The sequence below is a fragment of the Phacochoerus africanus genome, chromosome 15 (genome assembly GCF_016906955.1).
Source record: "Phacochoerus africanus isolate WHEZ1 chromosome 15, ROS_Pafr_v1, whole genome shotgun sequence".
NCBI lineage: Eukaryota > Metazoa > Chordata > Mammalia > Artiodactyla > Suidae > Phacochoerus > Phacochoerus africanus.
The window spans coordinates 114,464,103-114,487,603 of record NC_062558.1 but is presented as its reverse complement, the minus strand read 5'-3'; the positions used below and the strand labels follow the sequence as shown (position 1 = coordinate 114,487,603).

Sequence of the window (23,501 nt, the reverse complement as noted above, 5' to 3'; positions counted from 1 at the left end):
GGTTGTTAACGTGCGTCACCCCACAGCTCGGCAGCAGGCAGTGTTGTCTGAAGATTCCCAGACTCGCGAGTCGCGGGCCTGTTCAGTGGCTCCAATATCGCTGCGCAGCCAGGGAGCGTCGCGGCAGCGGTGTTCTGCGGCGGCGCAGGGGAACGGAACAGCGCGGCGGTCCCTGGCCGGGCGCGAGCAGGGGGCGGGGCCGGGCCCGGGGCGGCGGGGGCGAGGAGGGCGCGCGCCCAGGCGGCTGCGGCAGTTGCTCGCTGGGATTGCTGCCGTGCGGCTGGGCCGGTGAGTGCGGTGGGACCCGCGGGCGGGCGGGGAAAGAGCGGGCGGGCGAGGGAGCGAGCGAGGGAGGGTGCGCGGCAGAGCGCGAGACCTGGGTCAGGGGTCCCCGCCTGCCGCCGCCCGGGCCCCACCCGGTCGCTGCGCCCCTCAAGCCCCTCTTGGTCCGAGCGCCCGCCTGCGAGCCCGCGGATCTCGCACCGGCGCCTCCTCACACACCCAGCTCCAAGTCACCCCCGCCTCTGAGCAGCCCCTTCCTCCGCGCCGCAGCGACGCCCCCAGCCCCACGTCACGGTCGCGCCATTGTTTCCCGGCCTTGGGCTCGCGGGGACCCGCCTTTCCTTGGAGCGCGGCCCTTCGTCTCTGCAGCCAGCCCTGCCGCGTTCCGGCCCGTTTCCCCGCTTTTCCCTCACACTGGTGGCAGCCCCCATCCCGCCGCAGGCGGACACCCCTTTACTCAGATCTGCTTATTTTTTCGGGCCGACGGCGGGCTTCCTCTCCCGAAGCCTGCTTGTCTGCTCTCTTAACCGGCCTCCCCACCCCTTGCGCGATCCTGGTCGACCGCGAGGAACTAGCCGGCTTCCGAGTTAGGACTTAGGGTTGAGAACGTTGTAGCAAGAACCACAAGAAATTGCCAACTGATTGCCCACATGCCAGTTTTGTCGTTTGCAGCACTTCCTGGAAAGCGCACATCGAATTGCAAGCCTCCACAAAAACCGTGCTTATTTTCCAGTTGCTCCCAAGTCAGGGGCCAGCTGTCCGGTGGCAGTCAATGCGTTGCCATTTCCTGGGGACCCCCGAAGCTCTCGAGAGAGCGAGCCGAGAGTGAGATGCAAATCTGAGGCCTAACCACTAGTTGTAAGCGTGACGTTTGGGAGTTTTGACTCCGGTAGGCCTCAGCTGTTCAAGGCTGTAGGTAGAGCTGGGTGTCAGATGTAGTGGTTTCCCTTGCTGTTGGCTTTGGGCCGTTGTTTTGAGGATGCATTCTAAGTGCAGTGCTCTGCAATGACTAGTCACCCACCCTTTATAAGGTTGTGTGTGCGCGAGTATGCATGTCCAGGTGCGGACTGGTTCCTCTTGATTGAACTTGTTTCACAATGTCTGTACAACTCTTTTTGCCTCTTAAGGCAGCGGATGCAAACTCTGCTACCTGTAATGTGAAACAGTGCCATTCACCGTGAAAACTTAATATTATTGAGGTCTTTTTCTATATTTACCTGGACACTTTTCAGTAGTGATTAGAATTTACCAAGATGAAAACATCCGGGCCTGAAGAGGTTAAGTTCAAGAAGCCACAGCTAGTAATTAAAAGCAGAACTCCACATGCTGGGCTGATGCTAGCAGCACACAGACCTTATTTTTGAAATGCATTTCTGTGGCAATATCAGCAGCTACATTTCGGTAGTATGGGTTGTTGCATTACTCTTATCAACCCAGAATTTAGATTTTAGAGTTTAGTGACCAACTAATCTGTAAAATGAGAGGGCGGAAGGAGATGCTCAGCAAGGGTCCATTCAGTTCCAAGATTTGATTCCATTGTATGAAAATTTGCCATCAGCTAAAGGTTTCCAAAAGTTTATGATTGTAGGAATATGTATATAGATATTTACTTCAGGTATTGGCAAAGCCTTACTATTGAAATCAGGTGTATCTTCCTAAAGAAAGGCAAATTACAGTGGGATGTTAGGAGGAATGTTCATTCACCTGTCTCTAGGCTATTGCTACTGTTTAGTGTGGAAAGAAAGCACACAAAATGTGTTTTTTTTTTAAAAAGGATATGTTTTTATTGCTTGCCTCTCTTATCAAAAAGCTTAAATTCAATAGTTAAAAAAACTTTATCATGTTATTTATGATAAATACCTAATCTTTATAGTTCTTAAGTAAATGCACTAATTTTTATGTAGTTATAATTGTTGTGTACATATTTTAAAGTTTGCACTTCCCCCCATTCCTGGGATGTCTGTGTGTTTAGAGAATTCAGCGACTTCACATTTATGGAGGCTCTGTAACATGCTTTTATGCCCAGTAGTCAACAATCCCTGGCATACAGGCTGTCAGTAAATTTTTGTTGAATGAATGCAATATTTTGAGCTGCTTAGACAACATCTCAGAACACAAAATGTTAAATATCACAGGACATATGTTAAATGACATGTGAGCAGTAAAGACAGTCAATACAAAGAACCCTGAGCCAAGAGACAGCATCACATATGTTTAAAGGCCTGGGTTTTGGAATCTGGGTTTGAGACCTGGCTTGCCACTTACATCCTTGCAGCATTGGAGAACTTAACCTTAGAGAGCCTCACTCACTTTTTTGGTTCAAAGTGGAAAAATAACTGTAGGTGGTTGGGATCAGGGAAAACATCATCGAAAAGGTGACCCTTGAGAGAAGGGAAAAGATGTAAAAGTGTACATATTAAGGGTTTAATGAATAGATTGCTTTCTCCTAAGAAAAAGGGCTTGGGAGTTCCCTGGTGGCTTAGTGGGTTAAGGATCTGGCTTGTCACTGCTGTGCCTCCAGTAACCGCTTTGGTGTGAGTTTGATCCCTGGTTCCAGAACTTCTGTGGTTGCAGCCAAAAAAAAAAAAAAAAAGGCAGTGGGTGTTGCTGGTAGAGCATAGTTTGAGATGAAATTGGAGAGATTCTGGTAAAGTGTTTACAAGGTATGCTACATGGGTTTCTTGCAGATAGACCAGAATTTATGAAGTAAGATAACTTTTCGTTATGAGTAGCTTAGTTTGTTTTGTTTTTTAGGTTCAGATCTCAAAAAGTAACTTGCTTTCAGGAAATTGATAGCCAGTTGTAATGGAGTGCTAAGGTCCTTGTCATATGATACAGTAAATCTAATATGACTTTTTACCATTTGAAATTTGTGTTCTGTGATTGGTTACCAAAGTTTGCAGTGGCTGTTTTTTCTTTTTTTGTGTGTGGAAAACAGCTTTAGCAGCTAACCCTGCCCCAATCGCAAAATTGCCAGCAGAGCATCAAAACTGCTCCCTTTTAGGTGGAATACAGAATCAGAAAGAATAAATTGACTTTGAGAGTGTTGAACCATTTGTTCCTACCTTTTGTGCATTTCTTTTGGTTGGGAAGCATTATCAAGAGTGTGAGATGAAAAAGCCTGCTGTATCGGGGTCTGCTTGGAAAGAGAAGACTAAGATCTGGTGCCTGAAGTTTCATGTGTAAAGTATATGTGTGTGTATATGTGTATCTTATATATACATATGTAAAATATTTGGGTACAGTAGGCCCTTTGTATCCAGTATCTGGTTGCAGAATGAGGAAAAAAATGGAGGACGACTGTAGTGCACTATTTTACATAAGGGACTTGAGCATCTGGGAATTTTGGTATCTGTGAGGGTGGCAGGGGGTGAGTGGGGGTGTGGGGTGAGGAGATGTCCTGGAACTACCCCCAACCCCCATCCCCCATCCCACAGATACTGAGAGACCACTGTATTCATTCGTATGTTTCCGTTTCAGATGTCCAGTGGATGTGTTTTTAACACTCCATAGTTCAGTTTAATGGAGTTTCTTTAATGTTTAAATTTATTTAAAAATATGAAATATTTCAAAATACAGAAAATAATGATTATTGTAATTATAGACCATCATATTTACTTTGTGGGTTTTTTTTTTTTTCCATTTTCTAATTTCTCTTTTCAGTTTACTATATTTTTAAAAGGGATAAAACTGTAGATACAGTTGAGGCCTGTATGAATCCGTACTGATTTGTTTCCCTCTCTTGCCCCCTCACTAATTCAGTAATTACCATTCCCATCCTACTTTTATACTTTTACTGATATGTAGATGTCCATAAAATTGCATATACTCTTGTTTAATGTATTATACACATGATCCTGCAACTTTTTAAATTCAACATTGTTTTTATTTTTATTTTTGAAGATGCTATGATGATTTTATGATAAGCATTGATGAAAGAAGCTTATATGAAGATTTGGGGGGGGTATGTTTAACTTCTTGCCCAGCCTATATTTCCATGTCTATCCCAGTATGGGGCTATTTTTTTTTAAACATTTATTTTGTTGATATAGCATTGTTTATAACATGTAAGTTTCACATGTGCTGCCTTCTGTATATTTTCTGCTCACCACCAAAAATGTAGTGTTCATCCCTCAGCATGCAATTGAGCCCCTTCCCCCATTTTTGCTCTCCCCCTAACTGCTCGCTCTGTGGCCACTACTACTCTGTTCTGTCTCAGTTTTTGTTTGGTTTGGTTTGTTCATTAATTTTTTATATTCCACATATGAGTGAACTCATGTGGTATTTATCTTTCTCCATCTGACTTATTTCTAAATTTAGCATAATATCCTTAAGTCCATCCATGTTTTTGGAAACGGCAAGATACCATCTTCTTGGCTGAATAGTATTCCAGTGTGTTTGTGTGTATGTGTGTGTGTGTGTATACGTATGTATGTATGTATATCATATCTTTTCATCTATTGATGGGCACTTAATTTGTTTCTAGTCTTGGCTATTGTAAATAATGCCAGGATGAACATAGGGGTACAGATATCTTTTGTCAGATTAGTCTTTTCATATCTTTGGATAAATATCCACAAGTGGGATAACTGGATCACATGGTAGTTGTATTCTTAATTTTTTGAGGTATCTCCATACTGTCTTCTATAGTGGCTGCACCAATTTATGTTCCCACCAATGGTGTAGGGGGTGCCCTTCTCTCCACATCCTCACTAACACTTGTTATTTCTTGTTTTTTTGATAATAGCCATTCTTTCTGTTGAGAGGTGGTATCTTATTGTGGTTTTAATTTGCATTTCCCTAGTAATTAGTGAGGTTGTTTAACATTGTTTCTGCTACATATCCATGTTGATAGGTATATCTTTAGTTCATCCATTTTAATTACTTTATAATATGGCGTTATAGAATGCATATATTGCATATATTCTGTTTATGAATATTTAGGGGTTTCTGATTTTTTTGCTATTATTAACAGTGCTGTAATAAACATTCTTTTTTTTTTTTTTTTTTTGGTCTTTTTGTCTTTTCAGGGCTGCACCCATAGCATATGGAGGTTCCCAGCCTAGGGGTCTAATCGGAGCTATAGCTGCAGGCCTGTGCCACACCCACAGCAATTCCAGATCCGAGCTGAGTCTGGGACCTACACCACAGCTCATGGTAACACCAGATCCTTAACCCACTGAGTGAGGCCAAGGATCGAACCCGAAACCTCACTGTTCCTAGTCGTATTTGTTTCCACTGCGCCACAGTGGGAACTCCCAGAAACATCCTTGGATGTATCATCTTGTTTACATGTGTGAGAGAGAATTCTAAGCCTAAGGAATTCTTAGGTTGTAGGGTACGAGGATTTTTACCTTTATTAGATAATGCCAAATTGTTTCCCAAAATACTAAATAGCCAGTAGCAGATTGTGAGAGTTCTCATTTTGCCGTATCCTTTCAAACATTGATGTTGTCAGACTCTTATTTAAAATAAAATAAATTTCATTTTAATTTGCTTTTCCATTTATTGTAAGATTTTCTTTTCTGTAAATTGCTGTTTATTTCATTCTTTTTTCCTGTTGGGTTACTTGCTTTTCCATTCTTACTTTGTAATTCTCTTCTTCCCTATACCAAGATCATACCACATTTATGGTGTTGCAGCTGTCTTCTCAGTCTTTGGTTTCCCTTTCTTTTTGTTGTGTGTAAATTTTATATTTATTCAGGTTTTTATTTGTACAGTTTCAGTCCTACAGAAAAATGCAGTGATAGTTGAATGAATACACTTAACACCTTCACCCGGATTCACTAATTGTTAACATTTTGCCACATTTACTTTTTCCTTCATATGCACATTTTTTTCCCCTGAACCATTTAAAAGTAAGTTGCAGACATCATGACACTTCATCTCTCAAAATATATACTTGAATGTCCTAAAAACAAGGATGTCTTACAAGACTGCAGTACAATCACCACATTTAATATGAATGCAGCATTATTATCTAATATACAGTACATATTAAAAATTTCTCAATTGTCCCAATAATGACCTTTATAGTTATCCTCCAGCCCCACCCCTGATCCAGGATCTAGTCAAAGATCATGAATTACATTTAATTAACATGTCCCTTTAGTTACTTTTTTTTTTTTTGGTCTTTTTTGTCTTTTTAGGGCCACACCCACGGCATATGGAGGTTCCCAGGCTAGGGGTCTCATTGGATCTACAGCCGCTGGCCTATGCCACAGCCACAGCCACGTGGGATCCGTGGGATCCAAGCCACGTCTGTGACCTATAACGGAGCTCTCGGCAATGCCGGATCCTTAACCCACTGAGTGACGCCAGGGATCGAACCCACAACCTCATGGTTCCTAGTCAGATTCATTGCCACTGTGCCACAATGGGAACTCCCCTTTGGTTACTTTTGATCCATGAACAGGTCCCTAGATTTTTGTGTGTTTTCATAATATTGATATATTTGAGGAGTCCAAGTCAGTTGTTTTGTAGCATGTCCTTCAATTTGGATTTGTCTGATCATTTCCTCATGTTTAAATTCAGACTAAATGTTTTTGGCAGGAATAAGCTTTAAATGTTAACATAGTTAAATTTGTCTTGTTTTTTCCTAAAGTTTGGGTTGTTATTGTCTGTTATTCAAGACCTACCTGGTTGCCATAATGACTTTTCATCTCTGTTTTCTTCTAAAAATTTCAAGGTTTTGATTTTTTTTTTTGTCTTTTTGCTATTTCTTGGGCCGCTCACGCGGCATATGGAGGTTCCCAGGCTGGGGGCCCAATCGGAGATGTAGCCACCCGCCTACGCCAGAGCCACAGCAACGCGGGATCGGAGCCACGTCTGCAACCTACACCACAGCTCACGGCAACGCCAGATCATTAACCCACTAAGCAAGGCTGGGGATCGAACCTGCATCCTCACAGATACTAGTTGGATTCATTTCCACTGTGCCGTGACAGAACTCCTATAGATGCTATTTATTTTTTCTGCTTAGTCTACCTATAATATGGTGTTCAATTAGCATTTGTGTTATACGTTCTTTTTCTACCATTGTTTGTCATAAAATTATTCTGTAAATTCATAAGAACAGAACAGCTTTTGTTATACTCTAAATTAGGGCCAGAGCATTGCAGAAAGTGCAAATTTTGAATTATCTGAGTGTGCTAAAGGTGTAGCGGTTGAAACAACTCAAACATTGTGTCAAAATTGTAAAAATTTTAAGATATATTTGTAAAAATTTAACTGATATCATACTGTAAATAAGACCAAGATGTAACTTACGGAGTAAACATCAGAATCTTTCACAAATCTGAAATCAGTAACTGCCATATTTTTAATCTTGGATTATTGACTATTGCAGTAGGTTTGATGAGATAACCTGATGTAGAAATAAGAACTTTGAGGAAAGAAAGAAACCTATAGACAGTAGATTAGATTTAGAATACTTAGATGGGAAAAAAATGTGTGGTATTACAGCCTTTGACACACAATTGGCACTCTGAAGTTTTGACTCTATAAAAGTAGAAACCCATTATAACGTTCCTTCAAACATAATTTACTGCTTCGTGCAGAGGCCACTACACTGTGTAGAGGTCTCAAGTATTAAACTCTGTGAACTCTAGTAATACAAGTAATAATTTATTATGCACTATGTGTCAGCCACTGTTCTTAGCACCTTGGACTTATAAATGCATTAAATACTTGTTCCAACTCTGAGCATTTTCGAGTAGAAGAAACTGAGGTGACTATATAATTTGCTCAGTTATAAAGCTAATTAGTGTTATAGCTGGGTTTTGAACTCAGACAGTGTGGCCCCAGAATCTGTGGTCTTCACTGCAAGTATGGGTCTATGATCTTGGTCGAATTATTTAACTTCTCTATGCTGTTTTCTTCTTTGTATAATGAATAGTATCTAATTCGTATGTTTGTTGTGAAAAGTCAGTGAGATAAAGTATGTTTGGAGCTTAGAATAACACATGAAAAAAAATGAGCACTCAATAAATGTTAGCTGTTATTATGTTAGCATTACTAGGCATTGAGCTTGTGCATATCTCTGAATTTTTATCAAATAAGTGAATTAAGCCATAAATATGATTGTATATACAAAAACGTAGAAATATCATGGTGATTATTTCTGCCTTTCTGATTTTTTATCTCTGTGTTATTTTGAAAGAGGAAAGTTACCAGCAGAAACAAAGTTGGATGAATGGTGAGCCAGGAGCTCATTGGTAAGAGAGTGAGTTCTTTTGAATAAAGCAGAATTTTTAATCTGCTTTTAAAAAAAAATTCAAGGGTCATTACTGAAGGTACAGAGTACTGTATATTGACTGAATGTAAAAACAGTTCAGCTTTAGCTTTTGAAAGCCTGTAATTAAGTTTAGCAGTATTTTGAAGAAAGAAAAGTCATATGGTGGTCCCCTCTTATTTGTAGTTTTACATTCCACAGTTTTGTTACCTGCAGTCAACCACAGACTGAAAGTATTAAGTGGAGAATTCCAGAAATAAACAATTCCTAAATTTTATATTGTGTGCTGTTCTGAGTAGTGTGATGAAATCTTGTACTATCCTTCCTGGGATCCCCCGTCATTTATATCCTCATGGCTTGGTAATCCAGGATCACCCAAGCAGATGATCCTCCTCCTGATATAGCATCAGAAAATTAGTAGTAGCCTAGCACCGTGTCACAGTGCCTACGTCATTCACCTTAGCTTCATCTCCTTATGTAGGCGTCTCATATCATTGCAAGAAGTAGTACAATAGAAAAAGATATTTTGAGAGGGAGACTGTTCATTCACATAACCTTTGTTACAGTGTATTGTTGTCATTGTTTTTATTATTGTTTATTGTTGTTAATCTCTTATGTGCCTAATTTGTAAATTAACACTTCGTCATAGGTGTGTATATGCAGGAAAAAACATAGTATCTGTAGCGTTAGGTACTATCCAGTTTCAGGCATCCACTGGGTATCTTGGAATGTATCCTTCCTCTGATAAGGGGTCCACTGTACTACATATTCTCAGGCCCAATCACTTTTTTAATTTAAATTTTTTGGTATTTTTAGGGCTGCACCTATGGCATGGGAGGTTCTCAGGCTAGGGGTCAAATTGGAGCTATAGCTGCCAGCCTATAGCACAGCCACAGCAATGCTGGGTCCACGCTGTGTCTGCGGCCCACACCACAGGTCACGGCAGCACTGGATCCCAACCCACTGAGCAGGGCCAGGGATGGAACCTGCGTCCTCATAGATACTAGTTGGGTTCACTAACCGCTGAGCCATGACAGGAACTCCAAGCCCAGTCATTTAAAATGTTTTCTTTACATGCTCTCTTGTTCCTTTCTGTCAATAACTATGTTATTGTTGAAGGTCCGGTATTACACAAAACTTTCAGTTGGAAGCAGCTTCCATATGCAGATGTAGAACAAATACAGCATTCTGTGTGATATGGCAGAGGTAATGGAGTGCTAGTAGCAGCAGCAGTAAAATGTTCAGGAGAACATAGCAGAATTTAGGTCTTTTTGGCATATTTTTGGAACTTTAGGAGCATATGAATAAATTTGTATTTTCTAGTCACTGTTTCAGTCTAGAGATTCTAGCATTTGTTTCTTAAGAAAAACAAATTGTCCAGGCGAGAGGTACTACATTTCTTATTTGACAAGATGTCTTCTCAGTTTTATTTTCCATCAGAGAACAAGGAACCTTTTGTTCTAAGGCTTGGTGTTGAAAGGCTAACAAAATATTACATTAATCAAGCCCAGAATCTTATGTGTTTCTGAACCAAATATAAGACTTCATGGAGATTCATTTAGAGCATTAAAAAGAATTTGTGTAATATTGCATTTTCACACTTACACCAAAAATTAGCTTTTGAAAACCAAAGAGCTCCAAGTGTAGAGATTTAGGAGTTTATTTCTTCCTGTGTCTATCAAGTCTGTAGTTGAAGGAACTGAGGATACAGCTGTGAACAAAACAGGTCTCACCCTCATGGAACTTAAATTTTTGAGAAAAGTACTTGACAATACGAAAGCTGTCAAATACTTTATGTCTGTAAGTGTAAATGCGCAAAAAAGAAAAATAAAGTGGTTGTAGAGGATATAGTAAGTGACATGTGGATAGGTACGTCTGATTTTGTTAGTTGGAATTTGTTAGCCATCTGTATCATTTGGTGTGTCAACTATGAATGTTGATCTTTTAACAAATGTATAGTACAACCTGGGGCAAATGATATAAAGAACTCTGAATGAGGAATTCCCGTCATAGCTCAGTGGTAATGAACCTGACGAATATCCATGAGGACTTGGTTCCAACCCTGGCCTTGGTCAGTGGGTTAAGGATCTGGCGTTGCCGTGAGCTGTGGTGTAGGGCGGAAGCTTGTAGCTCTGATTTGACCACTAGCCTGGGAACTTCCATATGCCGTGGGTGCGGCCCTAAAAAGACAAAATAAAATAAGGTAAAATAAAACTGAATGAAAATCATGAAATGAGAAATGAACAAAAAAATACTCCTCATGAACTATTTAAAAGAGTTATTGGGGGCGTTCCTGTCGTGGCACAGCAGAAACGAATCCGACTAGGAACCATGAGGTTGCGGGTTCGATTCTTGGCCTTGCTCAGTGGATTAAAGATCTGGCGTTGCCTTAAGCTGTGGTATAGGTCACAGACGCATCTTGGATCTGGCTTTGCTATGGCTCTGGTATAGGACAGACAGCAGCAACAGCTCCGATTAGACCCCTAGCCTGGGAACCTCCATATGCCTCAGGTATGGCCCTTAAAAAAAAAAAAAAGGAAAGAGTTCATGGGGAGTTTCCTGGTGACCTAGTGGTTAAGGATCTGGCAGTGTCACTGCTGTGGCTTGGGTTCAGTCCCTGGCCTGGGGAACTTCTGCATGCCATGGGCACAGCCAGAAAAAAAAAGGGGGGAAGTTAATGAAACATTTAACAAGTGCATATACATAGCACACTTTTAAAGGGCCTTACTTTTTGGGAAAAATTAATATTCTCATCTTAAAATATTTTGTGATTATTTTCCTTCATGCATTTTATTAAAAGGGACACGTTTATAAAAATACTTTCAAAGCTATATTTTATTACAAAATGTTATTCGAGTTAGAGGTGACATTATTAACTACAGGTACTGCGATTTAGGTTTTCAGCAGTGTTGTTAGATGAATTAATCTAAATTTGGATCTGACTTCCATTTTTTTCCAAGGAATGTATTTGTAAGTAAATTGGTTTGTGGTCCTCTTATTACAGAGGGGACCCTTGACAGCAACATATTGATATAACCAACTAACCTACCACTATTCTTTCTTGGTTTTACTTGCTCATCTGTCAAGGATTGGGGTTATCAGGGGCTATGTGTATAATGTGCCTCCTTAATACAATACCAGATGTACAGATGGATGATGGAACTTTAACTTTTCTTTTTCTAGAAAGTAAACTAGTTTAATATGTGCAATATGTAATTTATTTATGAAAATAAAATAAATTCAGGGTGATGAGAAAATTGGAAAAAGCCATTCAAAATTATCCTTTCCATTCAAGTTTCAAAGCAGTGCCCATTGTTCTTATATTTCAAACACAAAATAAATTCCAGCGAAGTGTAGTAAAACGCTGAGTGTTCATATTTACTTACTGTTATTACTCTGTTTTCTTTGTTGACACACTTATTCCATTGAAAACTGAGTATTTGTTTAAAACTGACCTGTATATTAACGCTGTCTCATGGACCTGTGCTACATCCCATGTTTAAGTGCTATTCACTGCTTTCCAAGTGAGATACTGACAGGACCTGAAACAGACATTTTTTTCTCAGTTATAATGATTTTTATTTTTTTCCATTATAGCTGGTAAAACAGACTTTTAGCATGGCCTTGCTAACCAAGCTGAAGGTTGCTCACCAGGCTTACTCTGCAGTTTCAGTTACTCTTGGCTTCCTGTTTTCAGCAGTTGCTTAGAGCTTTTGGGACAGCTGGTTTCCCTTTCTTTGGGGGAGGGTGATGTTCCATGTTGGTGGGGAGGGGAACTATGTATGTTGTGCCCATGAAATATTTTTAAAGTGTGAAACTAAAATATTTTAAATGCTTGAGAGTTCATTTCATTTGTTAGTCTTCAGATAAAACTTCTTTGCAGGCTGGTTATTTTATGTCGAAACAGAGAACAGTTTCAGTATAAACTGTACCACTATTGTTTGAAAGGAATTAAAATTTTGAGCTTTTTATCAAGTATTAGTCACATCTGTACCTTACTGAAGAAACTACTCTTAAGCTTGACACTCTAAACTGGTGACAAATGAAGTGTTTACTTTCTTACTGGAACTTGGAACACTCTTTTTTATTTTTTTGCCACGTGATAATCATTATGATTTTATTGTCACTATGAAAATAGTTAAGCACTACGTAGACTGACTGTGAATAGAATCTAAAAGTCTGTTATAGTAACACTAAGATGTATTATATGTTAAGATCATAGGAAAACTATCAAAGAACTTTTTGAAAGTGATGATTTAAGAAAATCTCCTTATCCCTTTAGCTTCACCTAACTGTATGCACTTTATGGCAGATTTTATTTCATATTAATGATAATATGGTTACTTAATCATTTGTGTTTACATTTTTAATTGATTAAAGTTTTGTGTTACTTTTGCTGAGACTCTATATAACTAATTTTTAAAATAAATTGTGTTTTGTTTAGTCCATGAGTGATCCAAGAAAGTGCTTTGAATTTTTCCTACAAATAATCTGCAGAAAGTAATACAAAAAGAAATTAAAATATGTGGGAAATCTTTTCTTAGTGTAATTACTACCTCTAATTTGTAAGGAAAGAGGAGGAAAAAAAGCCTGACTTATTATTTTATTAATTTATTGATTTACTTATCCTTTTAGGGCCACACCCGCAGCATGTGGAGGTTCCCAGGCTAGGAGTCAAATCGGAGCTACAGCTGCAGCCCAGATCCGAGCCGCATCTGCAACCTACACCACAGCTCACGGCCATGCCAGATCCTTAACTCACTGAGCAAAGCCATGGATTGAACCTGCAACCTCATGGTTCCCAGTTGGATTTGTTAACCACTGTGCCACAAGGGGAATTCCTTTTTAATTTTAAATATTCTAATAGGCATGTAGTAGAATCTCTTTATGGTCGTAATTTACATTTCCCTGATGATAAGTGATGTTTAGCATGATTTCATGTGTTTGCCATCTATTTATATTTTTCGATGAAGCATCCATTGTAATATTTTGCCTATATATATATTGTACATTTTATTGGAGTATAGTTGAAATATATATTTATATGTATTTTATATTTTATTAGAGTATTGTTGCTTTACAATGTTTTGTTAGTTTCAGGGGTACAGCAAAGTGATTCAGGTGTGCATATACATATATCCATTTCTTTTCAAAATTTTTTCCCATATGATTTATTACAGAATGTTGAGACTCCCAGTGCCATATAGTAGGTCCTTGTTGGTTATCTGTTTTATAGGTAGTAGTGTATATATGTTAGTTCTATACTCTTAATGTATCCTTCCCTCCGTTTTCCCCCTTTGGTAACCATAAATTTGTTTTCGAAATCTGTATGTTTCTGTATTGCAAATAAGTTCATTTGTATCATTTTAAAATTAAGATTCAACATATAAGTGATATCATGATAGTTGTTTTTCTCTGACTTATTTCACTTAGTTTGATAATCTCTAGGTCCATTTGTATTGCTGCAAATGGGTTTTTGTTCTTTTTTATGGCTGAGTAGTACTCCGTTGTATATATGTACCATATCTTCTTTATCCACTCCTTTGTTGATAGACATTTTAAAATTAAGATTCAACATATAAGTGATATCATGATAGTTGTTTTTCTCTGACTTATTTCACTTAGTATGATAATCTCTAGGTCCATTTGTATTGCTGCAAATGGGTTTTTGTTCTTTTTTATGGCTGAGTAGTATTCTGTTGTATATATGTACCATATCTTCTTTATCCACTCCTTTGTTGATAGACATTTAGGTTGCTTCTATGTCTTGGCTATTGTAAATGGTGTTGCTGTGACGATCCAGCAGCAAATGGTAGTTCCGTTTTTTGTTTTTAAAGAAATTTTTGATGATGGCTATTCTGACTGATGTGAGGTGATACCTTGTTGTAGTTTTGATTTGCATTTCTCTTATAATTAGTGATTAATTTCTCTAATAATTAGTATCTTTCATGTGCTTTCAGCCAGCTGTCTTCTTTGGAGAATTGTCTATTTGGATCGTCTGCTTTTTTTTTTTTTTTAATGGCTACACCCCTGATATATAGAAATTCCCAGGCCAGGAACTGAATCTGAACTCTAGCTGCAAGCTATGCCACAGCTGCAGCAGCATTGGCCACCATGGCACAGGATGGGAGGTTAAATCGACACCTCCACAGAGATGAGCCAGACCATTAACCCACTGTGCCACAGCAGGAACTCCACTTAAAGGGTATTTTGTATGATAGTAGTCAAACTACTCAGATCCATTTGGTTACTATTTGCATAGAATGTCTTTTCCTATCCTTCCACTTTAAACCTTTTGTGTCTTTGGATAGAAAGTGAGTCGTCTTATAGACAGTATAAAGTTGGACCGTGTTTTTATTCCTTTCTGTCAAGCTGCCTTTAAAGTAGTTACATGAAAAAATGCTCAACATCACTGGTTATAAGAGAAATGCAAATCAAAACTACCATGAGATATCACCTCACACCAGTCAGAATGGCCATCATTAATAAATCCACAAATAACAAGTGCTGGAGGGGGTGTGGAGAAAAGGGAACCCTCCTACGCTGTTGGGAATGTAAACTGGTACAGCCACTATGGAGAACAGTTTGGAGATACCTTAGAAATCTATACATAGAACTTCCATATGACCCCCCAATCCCACTCTTGGGCATCTATCCGGACAAAACTCTGCTTAAAAGAGACACGTGCACCCGCATGTTCATTGCAGCACTATTCACAATAGCCAGGACATGGAAACAACCCAAATGTCCATCAACAGATGATTGGATTCAGAAGATGTGGTATATATACACAATGAATACTACTCAGCCATAAAAAAGAATGACATAATGCCATTTGCAGCAACATGGATGGAACTAGAGAATCTCATACTGAGTGAAATGAGCCAGAAAGACAAAGACAAATACCATATGATATCACTTATAACTGGAATCTAATATCCAGCACAAATGAACATCTCCTTAGAAAAGAAAATCATGGACTTGGAGAAGAGACTTGTGGCTGCCTGATGGGAGGGGGAGGGAGTGTGAGGGATCGGGAACTTGGGCTTATCAGACACAACTTAGATTTACAAGGAGATCCTGCTGAATAGCATTGAGAACTTTGTCTAGATACTCATGTTGCAGCAGAAGAAAGGGTGGGGGAAAAATGTAATTGTAATGTATACATGTAAGGATGACCTGACCCCCTTGCTGTACAGTGGGAAAATAAAAAAGAAAAAAAATAAATAAAGTAGTTACTAATAAGGAAAGACTTTTAGCATTTTTTTGTTTGTTTTCTGTTTTCTGTTTGCTCTATTGTTTCCTTTATCTTTTATCATCTCGCATTTTGGGTTGATTATTTCTTGTTCCATTAATAATTTTTTAAAAAATTTTTTGTCTTTTTTTTTTTGGGCTGCCCACATAGCATATGGAAGTTCCCAGGCTGGGGGAAAAATCAGACCTGTGGCTGCTGGTTTGCACCACAGCCACAGCAATTCCAGATCCTTCAACACACTGAGCAAGGTCAGGGGTTGAACTGCGTCCTCTTGAATACTAGTGGTGTTCATTACTCCTGAGCCACAATGAGAACTCCCTCTTGTTTCCATTTTATCTCTTTTGTTGCCTTATTAGCTATAACTTTCTTGTTATTTTGGTGATGGCTTTAGGATGTATAGTATGTATCCTTACCTTGTCACAGTCTGCTTTCAATTGTATTATACTGCTTCATGTATACTCTAGGAATCTTCCATTTTCTCCCTGCACACCTTTGGGATACCTCTGTCATATATTTTACTTCTATGTATGTTATAAACCTTGTAACATGTTAGTATTACTTTTGCTTCAAACACTTTTTTTTTTTGTCTTTTTGCCTTTTCTAGGGCCACTCCTATGGCGTATGGAAGTTCCCAGGCTAGGGGTCGAATCAGAGCTACAGCTGCCGACCTACACCACAGCTACAGCAACACAGGATACGAGCCAAGTCTGCAACCTACGCCACAGCTTTCAGCAGCACCAGATCCTTAATGCACTGAGCAAGGCCAGGGATTGAACCCACAACCTCATGATTCCAAGTCAGATTTGTTAACCACTGAGCCATGACAGGAACTCCAAAACATGTATCTTTTAAAAAGACTTACTAGGAGTTCCCGTCGTGGCGCAGTGGTTAACGAATCCAACTAGGAACCATGAAGTTGCAGGTTCGGTCCCTGCCCTTGCTCGGCGGATTAACGATCTGGTGTTGCCGTGAGCTGTGGTGTAGGTTGCAGACGCGGCTCAGATCCCGCGTTGCTGTGGCTCTGGCGTAGGCCAGTGGCTACAGCTCCTATTCGACCCCTAGCCTGGGAACCTCCATATGCCGCGGGAGCAGCCCAAGAAATAGCAAAAGACAAAAAAAAAAAACAAACTTAGTAGTACCAAAAAAAATCTTTCATATTTATCCATTCCTTTGTGTAAATTGATGTCCATCTGATATTGTTTTCCATCTTACACGAAGGACTTCCTTTTAAAAATTTACTTTATTTTATTTTTTGGCTGTACCCATGACATGTAGAAATTCTCAGACCAGGGATTGAACCTATGTCCACAACTCGACCTGAGCCACAGCAGTGGCAATGCTGAATCTTTAACCCCATAGATCATCAGGGAACTCTTTTTTTTTTTTAAACTGAAGTATAGTGGATTTGCAATGTTATGTTAATTTCTGCTATATAGCAAAGGAATTCAGTTATATACACTTTTTTTTTTAATAAATGTTCTTTTCCATTATGGCTTATCTTAGAATAATGAATATAGTTCTCTGTGCTCTACAGTAGGCCTTGTTTCTTATCCATTCTGTATATAAATAGTTTGCATCTTCTACCCCAAAATCCCACTCCATCCCTTCCTGAACCCTCTCCACCTTGTCATCTATAAGTCTGTTCTCTGTGTCTCTGCTTCTGTTTAGTAGATAAGTTCATTTGTGTCATATTTTATAGATTCTACATATAAGTGATATTGTATGGTATTTGTCTTTGTCTGACTTCACTTAGTATGATCATCTCTGGGTCCATCCACATTGCTGCAAATGGCATTATTTCATTTTTTTTTTGTGGCTAAATAGTATTCTATGTATGTATGTACCATATCTTCTTTATCCATTCGTCTGTCAGTGGATATTCATGTTGTTTCCATATCTTGGCTATCGTGAATAGTGCTGCTGTGAACATAAGGGTGCATGTATCTTTCTTGAATTACGGTTTCGTTCAGATATACGCCCAGGAATGAGATTGGTCAGTCATATTTTTAGTTTTTTGAGGAACATCCATACTGTTTTCCATAGTGGCCGTGTCAACTTACATTCCCATCAACAGTGCAGGAAGGTTCCTGAAGGGACTTCCTTTAAAATTTCTTTTAGTCTGCTCGTGATGTCTTTTGGCTCTTGTATGTCTGAAAAAGTCTTTCTTTCTTTTTTCTTTTTTTTTTTGTCCTTTTGCCATTTCTTGGGCCTCTCCCTCGGCATATGGAGGTTCCCAGGCTAGGGGTCCAATCGGAGCCGTGGCCACCGGCCTACACCAGAGCCACAGCAACGTGGGATCTGAGCCGCATCTGCGACCTACACCACAGCTCAGGGCAACGCCGGATCCTTAACCCACCGAGCAAGGCCAGGGATTGAACCTGCAACTTCATGGTTCCTAGTCAGATTCATTAACCACTGAGCCACGACAGGAACTCCCAAAAGTCTTTATTTCTGAAAAATATTTTTGTCAGGTAAATAATTCTGAGTTGACACTTATTTTCTTTCATTCTTTTTGTTTGTTTGTTTGTTTTTTAGAGCCACATCCATGGCATATGGAAGTTCCCAGGCTAAGGGTTGAATCAGAGATGCAGCTGCCGGCCTACACCGCAGCCACAGCTACCTAGGATCCAAGCTGCATCTGCGACCTACCCCACAGCTCATGGCAACGCTGGATCCTTAACCCACAGAGTGAGGCCAGGGATTGAACCTGCGTCCTCATGGATACTAGTCAGATTCATTTCCGCTGGGCCATGATGGGAACTCTAGATACTTCTTTCAGTACTTTAAAGGTGTTTCGCCACTTTCCTCTGGTTTCACTGTTTCAGATGAGAATTTTTTTTTTTTTTTTCTCTAGTAGTCACTGAGCCACAATGGGAACTCCCTCTACCTGCTTTTTAGTATTTTCTCTTTATCACTCTTAAGGAATTTGATCTTGATGTGCCTTGGTATAGATTTCTTGTTTCATGTGCTTGGGGTTTGCTGAGTTTTCTTGGATCTGTGGATTTATAAGTTTCATTAAGTTTGGAAATTCTTTTTTTGTGTGTGTCTTTTTGTCTTTTTAGGGCCATACCCTCGGCATATGGAGGTTCCCAGGTTAGGGGTCTAATTGGAGCTGTAGCTGCCAACCTAAGCCAGATCACAGCAAGGCCAGATCCAAGCCACACGTGCAACCTATGGTTCCTAGTCGGATTCGTTTCCACTGCACCACGACGGGAACTCCAGGTTTGGAAATTCTTCACTGACAATTTCATTAAATATTTTTTTCCATCTTCTCCCTTTCTCTTTTATTTTGTGGACTCCAATTACATGTGTGTTAGAAATCAGAATATAATTGAAACTGTTGCATAGTTCATTGATCTGTTTTAATTTGGATGGTTTCTATTGCTACATCTTCAAGTTCACTAACATTTTCTTTAATGTCTAATCTGTTTATCCAGTGCATTTTTCATCTCAGATGTTGTAGTAGTTCCTTCTAGATGTTTGTTTGATATAGATCTTTTGTAATCTTTCACACCTGTACTCGACATTTCATTCTTCTAGTTTTTTTAAACATATGAAACATATCCAGTTATAAATTATGTACTTAATGATATGTTATTTGAAATGTATTTTGTCCAATTCTAATAACTTAATGTCTTTGAGTATCCTGTCATCTGTCACACTTGTGGGTTTGCTTCAATTGATTTTTGTCCTCAGTATGTGTCATATTTTCCTGTTTCTTTGAATGCTACTAATTCTTTATTGGATACCAGACATTATAAATTTTACCTTGCTGGGTGCTGGATATTTTTTAATTCCTATGCATATTCTTGTTTTTTGATGTGATTAAGCTACTTGGAAACTGTTTGATCCTTTCAGGTATTGGCTTTTAACCTCTGCTAGGTAGGACCAGAGCAGTATTTAGTCTAGATGATTTTTGCTCTACTACAGAGACAAAGCCTTCCAACTACTCTACTTAATACTGTGTAATGGTGACATTTTCCATTTTGGCTGATTGGGGAAAGAACTATTCCTAGCCTGCGTGAGCTTTAGAATTGTTCTCTTGAGTGTTTTCTTCATCCACATGTGTGTTAATCAGTATGCAAATAAAGATTAGAGAGGTTCGCCCTCTTCAGATCTCCTTAATTTTTTAAGAATAAAATAGGTAGACTTTTGTGAATAAAATTGGCATTCATTTAAGACCTTAACAATAAGGAAACAAAATTTGTTTCCTGTCTATACTCTATGGACTATAATTGCAGCAGAACTCAATTGAAGGTTTCCTTTTTCTTGTTCTTTTTTTTTTTTTTTTTTTGTCTTTTTAGGGCTGACCCAAGGCATAGGGAGGTTTCTAGGCTAGGGGTCGAATCAGAGCTACAGCTGCCAGCCTGCACCACAGCCACAGCAACGCCGGATTCCTGACCCACTGAGGGAAGCCAGGAAATCCTCATGGATAGTAGTTGGATTCATTTCCGCTGCCCCACAACGGGAACTCTTGGAAATCTTAATTACTTCAAAAACATTACAGACCAACATTACAAACATTTAGATAAAAACATTTATCTAAAGAATTGAAAACTGGTTATCAAGTAAATACATGTTCATAGCAGTATTATTCACAATAGTCAAAAGGTGAAAATAGTCCAAATGTCCATCAGCCAGTGAATAGTGGAATATTTATTATTCAGCCATAAAAAGGAATGAAGTGTCTGAAACATGGTACAACATGGGTAAAACTAGAAAACATGCTAAATGAAAGAAGCCAGACTTAAAAAGTCACATATTGTATGATTCTATTTATATAAAATATCCAGAATAGATAAACCCAAAGAGCAGAACTGGGATTGGTCATGGCCAGAGGGCGGGGGAATGGGGAGAATCTGAATGATGGGTACAGGGTGATGGAAATATTTTGGAACTAGATAGAGGTGGTGGTCACACTATGTCATGAACATACTAAATGCCATTCACTTATTCACTTTAAAATTATTAGTTTTCTTATATGAATTTCACCTCAATAAATTATTATTTTAAGAAGCTACAAAGGCAGTTTATTTAAAAATTGACTTAATGTCATAAATAATGTTAGCATTTTCAAAATTAAAAATGTTAGAATGGAGATGTTTTCGCAAACATTGGTATTTTAATAAAATGTTAATAAACTTCTTAACTCTAAAAGGTTGTTTTTCACCCTTATTTAAGACTATTTATAGAAGTTTCCATAGTGGCTCAGCAGTTAACAATCTGACTAGCATCCATGGGGACGCAGGTTCGATTCCTGGCCTTGCTCAGTGGGGTTAAAGGATCCAGCATTGCCATGAGCTGTGGTGTAGGTCGCAGACGTGGCTCAGATCTGACGTTGCTGTGGCTCTGGCTTAGGGTGGCGGCTACAGCTCTGATTCGACCCCTAGCCTGGGAACCTCCATATGCTGCGGGTTCAGCCCTAAAAAGCAATAAACAGGAAAAAAAAAAAGACTATTTACAGATGAAAAATTCAAAAATAGAAGTGAAACCTAGAACAGTACCTATAGTTAAAATACTTACAGTAAAGACATTTAGCTACTCACCTTGTTTTAGATATTCATTCTAATGAAATGTTTTAGTGCATTTCTTCTAGTTTAATCTTTAATACCAGATGAAAGATAATTTATCAGAGGAAAACATGAAAGTGTGATGCAACTAGAAATCAAATACTCATTACTTTGTACCACCATTGATTGAACTTAGTATGTTTCTGAATTTAAAAGTTCCCTACTTCATGGAGTTCCTGTCGTGGCGCAGTGGTTAACGAATCCGACTAGGAACCATGAAGTTGCAGGTTCAGTCCCTGCCCTTGCTCAGTGGGTTAACGATCTGGCGTTGCCAGTGAGCTGTGGTGTAGGTCGCAGACACAGCTCGGATCCCGAGTTGCTGTGGCTCTGGCATAGGCCAGTGGCTACAGCTCCGATTCGACCCCTAGCCTGGGAACCTCCATATGCCGAGGGAGCGGCCGAAAGAAATAGCAAAAAGACAAAAAAAAAAAAAAATAAAATAAAAGTTCCCTACTTTACATATTTCAATATATATGTTAACTGAAAATTATGTTTTCGCAAGTCTTTGATCTCAGCCCCTTCTCTAGAATCTAGGATTAAAGTTAGTGATTACTGGCAGTCATGCTTAATTATTTGGAAGTGATATATATGATCTTTCTGGATAGAAATTACTATATGAAATTATTTTCCTAAGTTTACATAGTTTAGAAATGTTGGTATAGTTTTTCAGTATGTTTCCACATTCAGTGTATTTAAATAGATGGTTATATCAGGCAATTTGCAAGCCAGATTTTAACTAGTGGAAAAAAAAATATGATGGAGTTCCTGTTGTGGCTCAGTGAATTAAGAACCTGACATGGTGTCCATGAGGATGTGGGTTCGATACCTGGCCTTGCTCAGTGGTTTAAGGATCTGGCATTCCCCCAAGCTGCAGCATAGGTCGCAGATGCAGCTCTGTATCTGGTATTGCCTTGGCTGTGGCATAGGCCCCAATTGTAGCTCTGATTTGAAACCTAGCCCAGGAATATACATATGCCATAGGTGTGGCTGTAAAACAAACAAAAATGATTTCAATATACAGATGCTAATATTAATCTACTAAATTACTGATTTTTTTTTTTTTTTTAGAATTGAGTATACAGTTAAAATAAAATGACAACCTCCTGGAGTGATCGGTTACAAATGCAGCGGATATGCCTGCTAACATGGATAAACATGCCCTGAAAAAGTATCGACGAGAAGCCTATCATCGGTAAGTATTTTATCTATTTAATCCTCAAAGCAGCTCTATAAAGTGAGCATATAATAACTTCATTTTACAGATGATGAAATAAATGTACAGAGTGGTTAGGTAATTTACCCTAGATCACATAACTAGTTCATGGTTCAGACGCGGTCCAAAGTCTAGACTTTTATTAGTTGCTGGTATACTACATTGGGGCTGCTGCTTTTTAAAGGTAGTTTTTTAACTGCTTTTTATATCTGCTAATAAAATTCCTTGAGAGCAGAAAGTCTTCAGCTGTTCCATAATTGTGCCTTAGTTATTAAGAATATGGTTCCTTTTTTTTTTTTTTCTTTTTTAGAGCCGTGCCTATGGCATATGGAAGTTCCCAGGCTGGGGGTCAAATCAGAGCTACAGCTGCTGGTATACACCACAGCAGCACAGGATCCAAGCCACGTCTGCTACCTACACCACAGCTCACAGCATTGCGGGTATTTAACCCACTGAGCGAGGCCAGGGATCAAACCTGCATCCTCATGGTTACTAGTCGGGTTGGTTACCGTTGAGCCACAGCAGGAATTCCATAATTTTTTTTCTTTTTTTTTTTTTTTAGGGCTGCACTGGAAGCATATGAAAGTTCCCAGGTTAGGGGTCGAATCGGCATTATAGCTGCCTACCTGTGCCGCAGCCACTGCATTGTGGGATCAAAGCTGCTGTGTCTGTGACCTGCACCACAACTCACAGCAATGCCACATTGCAAACCACTGAGCGACGCCAGGGATCAAACCTGCATCCTCGTGGGTGCTAGTCTAGTTTGTTTTTGCTGCACCACAAAGGGAACTCCCATTAGCATTCTTTTTTTACAGCACAGGGAAATTTGTGTGATTGGGTCACTTTGTTATACAACAGAACTTGACGAAACGTAAATCAACTCTACTTTAATAATAATAAATTATTTTTTTATATATTATCTTGCATTGTGGTCTATCTCAGAAGATT

The 23,501-nt window shown here is 39.1% G+C and overlaps 1 protein-coding gene across 2 annotated transcripts in view; it reads left to right on the top strand.

The window, feature by feature from the left end:
- Positions 1-213: 213 nt before the first annotated feature.
- The window catches only part of NT5C2 (5'-nucleotidase, cytosolic II), a 105,452-nt gene continuing 82,164 nt past the window's right edge, over positions 214-23,501 (top strand). Inside the window, exons 1-2 of one of the 2 annotated variants that reach the window (XM_047761071.1) lie at positions 214-288; positions 22,409-22,532. In XM_047761071.1, coding sequence (XP_047617027.1) covers positions 22,474-22,532 — 59 coding nt within the window. In that variant the 5' untranslated portion in view covers positions 214-288; positions 22,409-22,473. The remainder of the gene's footprint in view (positions 289-22,408; positions 22,533-23,501) is intronic. The other variant, XM_047761072.1, reaches the window with a different exon arrangement.